The sequence below is a fragment of the Limulus polyphemus genome, unplaced genomic scaffold (genome assembly GCF_000517525.1).
Source record: "Limulus polyphemus unplaced genomic scaffold, Limulus_polyphemus-2.1.2 Scaffold599, whole genome shotgun sequence".
Lineage (NCBI taxonomy): Eukaryota > Metazoa > Arthropoda > Merostomata > Xiphosura > Limulidae > Limulus > Limulus polyphemus.
In genome coordinates, this window is record NW_013666209.1 from 42,582 (window position 1) to 51,640 (window position 9,059).

General features: G+C 29.5%; 1 protein-coding gene across 1 annotated transcript in view; it reads left to right on the forward strand.

Annotated features, from left to right (window-relative positions):
* LOC106459378 (ancient ubiquitous protein 1-like) overlaps positions 1-9,059 on the forward strand; it is a 67,016-nt gene that overhangs the window by 38,600 nt on the left and 19,357 nt on the right. Inside the window, exons 7-9 of the mRNA XM_013918994.2 lie at positions 5,207-5,280; positions 5,629-5,810; positions 6,671-6,781. Coding sequence (XP_013774448.1) covers positions 5,207-5,280; positions 5,629-5,810; positions 6,671-6,781 — 367 coding nt within the window. The remainder of the gene's footprint in view (positions 1-5,206; positions 5,281-5,628; positions 5,811-6,670; positions 6,782-9,059) is intronic.

Genomic DNA, 9,059 nt, shown 5'->3' on the forward strand with positions numbered 1-9,059 from the left:
ACCATTAGTATAAAAAGTTTCATTGATAGTTGATAGCAAAAAAAACAACAAGACCCAAGTAAGTACTATATTTCTTGTTTTTCATGTGTATTCTTTACTTAGTATTATAAAAGTAACTAAAATGTAAAAATTAAAAACTTGTTAGGTTAGATAAGGTTGTAATAGGTAACATAATTAATAATAATAACAGTTCTTCATGAGATATGCACTTGAGTTGTTTGTGCATTACATAATTTGATAAGGTTAAGTGAGCTGCATGTTCAACGAGTAATTTACAACTTGTGTGGTGGGATAAGTAGTTAGACATGGGTTAAAGGAAAACAAAACAATAAAATTAAGTATAAAAAGATGTATACTATTATGAGCTTTTAGCTATTTAGGAGAAACAGTTGTGGTTTCCTTTTACCATTTGCAATCAATCTATACAGAAAAATGGGTAATTTAGATTTATTTATTTTATGGTAGTTATAAGGTCAATCAAATAGACTGATCCTGCATAGAGTTAGGGTAGAGAAAATAACAGATAAACTATGAAGTTTGATACTTTTTAGGAAGTGTTAGAGATTATGCACACTTCAAATTTGAAAATTTTCAGATGAAAAAATGTATTTGTAATCTTAATATGCAAATCACTCTGAACTTGAAGCAGTCAACACTCTGGTCCCATATATTTGTGGACAGATTTTTAGTAAAAATATTTAATTTAAATTTTTGATTTTTTGTCAACAAAAGATTTGCAATATTTACTAAATGCTTGAAAAATTTCATGAAGGTACACAGTGTTAAAAGTTATAGCATGGAAACTCTGATGATCAATTTGGGGTCAAAAGGTCAGTGTAATCCACTGAGCCTTTAGCGAAAGGCTTAAAACAATTCAAAACTATAAAACTGATAAATACCTGTTACATAATAAACTATCATGAAATCAAGTCTAATGCATCATTAGTGGAAATTAACATTTAATGAGAAAGAACCAACATCCCAGTTGATGGAATTTACCTTATTAATTAGTTTTCAAGTTTCAAGTAATGTATTTTTCAAGCTAATTTGAAGATTCTAGTATCTATATGCTTCCAACTGACCAATCAATATTATGTATGTTATCAGTTGCATATTCTACTTGAGCTTTCTACTGGTCCTTATGTCAAAGCTCTCCTGTGTTCACTTATCCAGTTAGTAAGGTTGTGTCCTTTGTCATCCATTTATACACCAGAACAGTCTGAATGTAGTAGCTGGGATACAACTCTGAATCTTTTGTCAGGAATAATTTGAATTTTAACATGTAAGCAAGCTGCAAAGAGTTACATGGGGATTGAAAGCTACTTTTATGATCTTGATGCATTCGATCATTTCCAGTATCCCACTTATGTATGATGTATTTGTTGTGCATGAAGGTTTGCTTCTGACTTTGTTTTCATTGTGTTTAGCTGTAATTTTGTTGGACATTAATTTTGACTGAGAGCTGATATAATATTGCTTCTTGGTTTTCTGAGCAAAGTTATACCTGAGCAGATTGAAAAACTTATACTAGTGTGTATTAAGCCTTTCTTAACTGATAGCAAATGATGGGAGATAAACGTTAAGTATTGATTTGTATAGCAGGTGCTTAATGTTCCATCAGCATTATGTATGATCATGACATCTAGAAGGTAAGTTGAATGTTTTTTCAGTTTTACACTTAAAATGTATAGTTGACATTTGGTTACTTAGATGGCAAAGGAATTTGTCTCTCTTTAGTATTGACAATAGTAAAGACATTATCTGCATATCTTTTTTTTTTTCAAACATGGGATTGGTACAGGTAGTTAGATAAGAGCATTATTTTCAAATTCTTCTTTGAAAATTTTGTCTACAATAGGTGAAACACGTGACCTCATAGTGGTACCAAAGGTTAGTTGGTAGAATGAGTTTTTAAACAAAATATATAGTATTTAAAAATATAGTACTAAGCCCTAACAAATATTATTCACTGATAGCTGTGTTTTTTGTCTTAACCCTGTGGCTACTGGTCCTTTTATGGTAGGGACCTAACATGCTATTATATTTTGTTCCAAAAACAAAACTAGTGGATGAAATCATTTAAAATTTTATGTACAATCATCAACGTACAATACAATGAAATATTTAAAAGTAAGAAATGGAAATATGTACTTACCTTTGTGGATAGTCTTAAAATATTTTCTTTGGTTCATATATATAATGTCATATCTTTACTTTTTCACAAGTAGTTTATTATTCTATTTTCCTTTCCTGTTATTTACCATTAATTATTTATGTCCACACACATCAATGGGTACCCGAAGGGGATAGAACAGTATGAATGGCAGATAATCTTTAGCTTCTTACCAAATTGATTTGTACACACTTTGTGTTCTAAGGTTATATTAGAATATAGTTAGAAAATTATTAAACCTTTAAAATATGAATTTTAAACCACAAATAATGCATAATTAACTAAAATATAAAAGTAAAGCCTAAATACAATTTAACTATCTCACTAACTATAACATACTTTGGTAAGAAACAACCGAAGTACTATTGTGAACAAAGCAACCTACAATAGTACAAGCATTTGAATCTACCCAATCATGACAAAATAACCATTGTTGTATTATAGTATAAAATGAACTCTTTCTGATGATTATAAACATGTATATGAGATACATGTACTTACTACACAAAGCTCAGGGCTAAGTATAGAAGGTGGGCATGACAACAAAATGAGAAGTTTCTGTTATTACTTTTGATGTTTCTTTTGAAATAAAGGAATAAAAACTAAGATAATATAAAACTTTGAACTATAATGTACTTGATAATAATAATTTCATTAAAATAAATTCATAGTAAAGTGGTTAAATTAAATTTTGAATGTAACTCGGTAACACATTGTGACATGTGCAGAAAGGAATTTAAAGTGTGCCTGGGTTCATAGGGTTAATTTGACATTATTGTGCAACATGATTTAATGATAGCTATCACATCACCTACAGAAACAAATATAAATCATCAATGTGTCTCCTGACTCTCTTAGGAACTCGGGGATTCCTCCTTACTCTAATAGGAAACTAAGGATTCCTCCAGAGGAAAAATGGTTGAAACAAATTCTTTTGAATTACTTAAATAAATAGTGTTCATTAATGCCAACCAAAGAATAAATAAACTTTGAAAGTTGGTATGTGGCTGAATATATTAGTTTAAGAGGAATATGTGGTTTATGTAATTTAGGTAGGCCATATAATCCAGCTCATGCACTAGACATAGGATAAACTGTTTGTACATTTACTGATCTGTCTTCCCAGTAGATTTTTTAGCTATTGTAGCAGCCTGATTGCTTTTCATTGCAGTGCCCTGGTTAGTTCTTTTGGTTTCTACATCTGGTAGTAGGTCTTGAATTTTTCTGGTGATAAATGTCTCTCAAGATATGCCATTATTCAACCCTCATCTACAGGTGCAATGGATGACAGTATTATCTTTTTTTAGTTATTTAGCATTGTTTGTTTTTTTATAGAGACATTGGACTTTGGAGATTTGCATTTGTTGAGATTACTTGCTATTCTGCTACAGACTAGTGGATTTTTTCTATCATTGTTCATGAATAACTGAGAGATGTTTCTAAGGATGATAAAAGTTCCACAGTTGGTATTCTTGTAGACTTAGGTTCAAAGTTTAAATCTTTCTCCAGGACCAGTCTCCTCCTCCTCCTCTTTTATTTTTCAGTTAAATTCCATCTTACACAATGTTGGCACTCATTCATTGAATGTTAATTCTCACAATTGATGTATTAAATTTAATTTCAAGATGATTTATTACCTAAACTGTTTTTTCACTATATATAGTTTTTGAACTTTCTGTATATTAATCTTCTACTGTTGTGTATAGGTAACAACTATGTTAACCTTCTATTGTTATGTACAGGTAACTGTACATTACAGTAGAAGGTTAATATAGTTGTTACCTGTACGACACAGTAGAAAATTAATATAGTTGCTACATAACAGTAGTAGGTTAATATAGTTTTTACCTGTACATTAAAGTAGAAGGTTAATATAGTTGTTACCTATATGTTACAGTAGAAGGTTAATATAGTTGTTACTTGTACGTTACAGTAGAAGGTTAATATAGTTGTTACCTGTACATAACAGTAGAAGGTTAATATAGTTAAGGTTAATATAGTTGGTACCTGTACATAACTGTAGTAGGTTAATATAGTTGTTACCGTATTGTAACGTACAGGTAACAACTATATTAACCTTCTACTGTTATGTACAGGTAATAACTATATTAACCTTCTACTGTAACGTACAGGTAACAACTATATTAACCTTCTACTGTAACGTATAGGTAACAACTATATTAACCTTCTACTGTAACGTACAGGTAACAACTATATAAACCTTCTATTATTATGTACAGGTAAAAACTATATTAACCTTCTACTGTTATGTACAGGGAGCAACTATATTAATCTTCTACTGTATCGTACAGGTAACAACTATATTAACCTACTACAGTTATGTACAGGTAAAAAAAATTGTCAAAAAAATTATTTTACCTTGTTTTTAATTTTGTTTTAGGTCTAACACTTCTCTTATATATTAAATTGTCAGTCTTAACTGCTAGTTTCTTTAATCCACCAATTGCAATGTTAGACATTTTCATCATACTTCTCATGTTAATGTTGGGTAGAACAATACTTTCTTTATGATTTGAACCATGCATTCAGTAATAGCTGTTGTCATGAGTTGCCCATGATGATGATAAAATGTACAGTCACCAAAAAATTGGTCAATAAAGAAAATAGACTTGCATTGTTGGTGTCAGTATGAATAATTATTATAGAATTAGTAATTATTACTCACTAATCTTCACAGATAGGTACATATCCTATAGCCTTTTTGATGGAAAACTAGATTATAGATTATTGAATTACCTTCGACATTAATTTGAGATTATGAAAAATGCTGGAAATACAGGCTAGAAAGTATTTTTAAAATGTTATATTCCAGTGTACGATCTTGAAACTACTTTTCTGATAAGTAAATCATCATCTTCATAAGTTCTGTTGTTGCTATTTATGTAGTGCATTGTAAATTAGTTTTTATTTTTAGTTTAGAAAATAAAGGAGTTTTGTTTAGTATTGTTAGATTTGAATCATATATCAAGAAAGTTCTGTATGAAACTTGTAGAGATAATGTTTTTTTTTCAGTCAGTCATAGGAAGTCGCTGGTGGTCTGACCTATTCTGTTTTCTCTTTGTTCCTTTCACACTTTTTACACTTAGGTATGTATGTGTCAAGCAAATATGTATTTGATACATATGAAAATTGTAATGTAAATACCACCATGAAAAGTATGTGGATATTTTGAATAAATCAGTAAAACTTAGTTATCTATTTTGAAACTAAAGTAATGATTTAACATACAGTGTGGAATAGAGATTATGCTGTGATGTACAAAATCTAACAAATGGCTGTTGTCATAAAACTTTGTGCTCTGTCCTGCAGGTCAGTGCAATTTTTTTAACTTCTTTTTAGAAAACAGTAGATTGTATAACAACAGAATTTGTTATCAGTCACAACAGTTTTATCATGAGTTTGTTAGAATACTTTAAATATTACTTTTTTTCCAGGTATCTTCCCGTGATGACAAAGCACACTGAAGAAGATGTTGAAGAATTCACTAAACGAGTGCAAGTAAGCATGGCTCAAGAACTGGGAATAGTTGCTACAAATTTTACCTGTGCTGATAAAGTAGAACACGCTAAGAGAATTCTTAATGTTTCTCCATATATTCCACCAGCTCATCAGAATGGTAATTCTTTTTCTGTTGTAGTTCATAATTTTTCACATCACGTTTGAATAATGCTAGAGTTGGCTTCTATCTAGTTACTCTGTAATCATGTGATCCTAACCAAGTGAGAATATTTATTCTTTAATTCATTCTTTAAGATGAGTGTATTTTGTTTCACTGATCACCAGAGAAGATAGCATAACTGTTAATGGTTTGATTTTTTATTTGTACAGTTTAATAGACTGAAGAAAAATGACTCATTTCTAGGTAAAACACATGATTAAGTCCACTTATTGGCTTCTACTGACTTAAAAGGGAAATATGTGAGAAATAAATTCATTTCAGACATTGCGAGCTGGTATTATGTGAAATCAGTAGAAATATATATTTTCGTCAAAAATTGTTTCAATTTGTCTATTGATATACAGTTAAACTGTTTTTAATGCTTTAAACTGTATTCAAATGCATTGATATATATAAATTTTTTTATTAATAATTTATGTACTAGTCATATTCGCTTTTAATTTCTCTTAAAGAAAGGGTTTGGTATGGCCTAGTGGTGAGTGTACCTGGATTGTGAATATGAGAGCTCATTGTTTGCATCCCATTGCTGCAAAAAGCACACTTCTCACTTTTGGGCTGTGGGTGCATTATAAGAGTGATGATCGAATCCAACTATTTGGTCAGACAAGAATAGCCTAAGAATGGCAGTGGGTTCTGTTGATTAACTGTCTTTCCTCTGATTTATCGGTTCAAAAATTAAGATCAGCTGTATGCAGATTGCACTTTTATAGCTTTTTGCAAAAATTCTAAAACTAAAATAACAAACAAATTCTTAAGAAAATTAGTTAATTTTTTTTTTTGTGTGTGCGGCTTTGCAGCACAACCAAGAATACCATCAACCTCTGCAATTCCAAATATTACAGACTTGGCCAGTCAAGTCAAAGAAGTTTTACCGCATGTGCCACTTGAAGTAATTAAAAAGGATCTGGGTAAGATGTGATTGCTTTTCTATGAGATTGGAATATCTATAAAATGATACAAAATTATAGTTTTTCTCAACCACCTTACATTGATCGAAAAATGTGTTCCACACATATTTTTAATTAATGGTAAATGAAGTATTCTAAAACTTTCATTTTTTTTGTGAAACAAATACATCAGAGTTATTAAGCAGTATAGATGATGAAGCTAACTGAACAGTTTTTTTATAAATTAGTTTTAAAAAGTAACTTTTTAAAAATATAATTTATTACTGCATCAGACTAACATAATCAAAGTGTACAATGTTTTGCAGAAAGATACTTTATTTATAAGTGGTCAGTCTTTTTTGACTTTTTGTGTTCATACTGAAAGACTTTAAAAATTTTTGTATAAATAAAATGTTTTTAGAAATTTCAACGTACTTTACAAGCAACACATATAGGAGTAGATCATATTTAAAAGGTTATCCTCTTCAACTCTGTCTGTAGTTAACTAATAAAGTGATAAAACACTTTAAATAGAATGTTTTTTTATAACCCATGAATTACAAATTGTCCCTAAAGAGGTGTTTAAATTTAGTTCAGATGAACTTCCCTAGATGGCAAAGAACTTATAACTGCATGATGTTGCTTGCTTGTTTGTCTGTTTCAGTGCATAGCTACACAATAGCCTATCTGAGCTTTGTCTGCCATAGAGAATTGAACCCTGTCACTTGATGTTGCTCAATGATAAGGAATGATGTACTTGCACAACAATAAACAGAACATTTCACTTCCCTTTGTTAGATTTGCAACTCTTCATCCAGTAATGCTGAAATAATTATTTTTTTTGTAGATTATGTTTTGGTTAAAAAATATTTTTGCATTCGATATTACACATATGTAAATATTGGTTGAATTGTTTTAGGGAAGTTCATGTGAAATAAACTTCGATACTTTTCTCTGTTTATATTCAAATCATTAAAGAAAGCTTTATTTTTCTTTGCATATAGATTATTTTTATTTTTTTTCACCCATATCTTGAAAAGAAAGAAACTGTGTTAGTGTAATGGAGATTCTGAAAGATATTATTTGTTGTAAGCAGAAGTCACAGATGTGTGTGTGTCTATATATATAAACACATATTATAATGTTTGTCCTTCAACTCAAAACAGTCTTGTCCCTGAATATTTGACTTATAGGAATCTCTGTATGATTTAAGATAAAATACCATTTTGTGAGTATTACAGTAATAATTTAGCTTCTATTTGATTTTTTTTTATATTACTTACTAATCATGAGAAAATATTTTTATATGTATTACTGTTATGGCTTTGTTGTTATTGGATGGTTTAATTATTTTTCATGATCTTTTTATTTATTATATCACTTATTTTATACTTATGTTATTTTTACTTGTAGTTGGTTTTAAATATGTTTCGAGGTTTGATATTTTGTTGAAATCTGGTAAGCTGTTTTATTTTTTTTTACTGAAGAGAGTAATCTTGAGGTTATGAGACTGGTGTATAAAATACAATAATTATATACAGTAAACCCTCCTAGAACATGGGTTCATCCAACACGAATTCGCTTATACACGCAAAAATATAAGCAACTAATTATCTGCCGAACACAGAAAATTCGATTTTCACCCAACATGCAAACATATGAGCACTCTAAATTGTTATAACTCTCTCAACAAAGGCTCTGTCAATTTGACTGACCACTTCTCCTTTTTATGCTCATTTAAAGTCTTTATAGATTTAATACTTCTAACTTTCACGAAATTTGGCAGTCTTTCAGTTAACATTACAAGTCTTTCACATACAAAAAATCATATTTTTAGTGAAGTATTTTTAATAAACTAAAACAAAGATTTGTCCGTGAATGTATTGCGTATTTGTTTTGAGTAGTTTGTGTGCAAAGTAATATTCATGTTAAGATTAAAAATACTTCATTTCAAAAAATCTCATTTCCTTTGTGTAATCTCTAAAACTTTCTAAATACATTTCTAATGTTTTTTTCAGTAAAACTTTATATTTTATCTGTTATTTTTCTCTATCTCTATATGGGATCAATTATTTGACCGACCTCTTAACCACCAAAAGAAAAACAATTGCAATAAATCTAAATTACCTTTTTTTCTTTCTAGAATGACTTCAAATTGTTACATGAAACTACATTTGTTTGTTCCAAGTATCTTTAAGCTCGTAACAGAATACATCTATTTATAATTACATTTTATAATTAAATAATGCACTAAAGAACATAGACTAATAACATGCAAAAAGTAGACAATTTCTCCTCT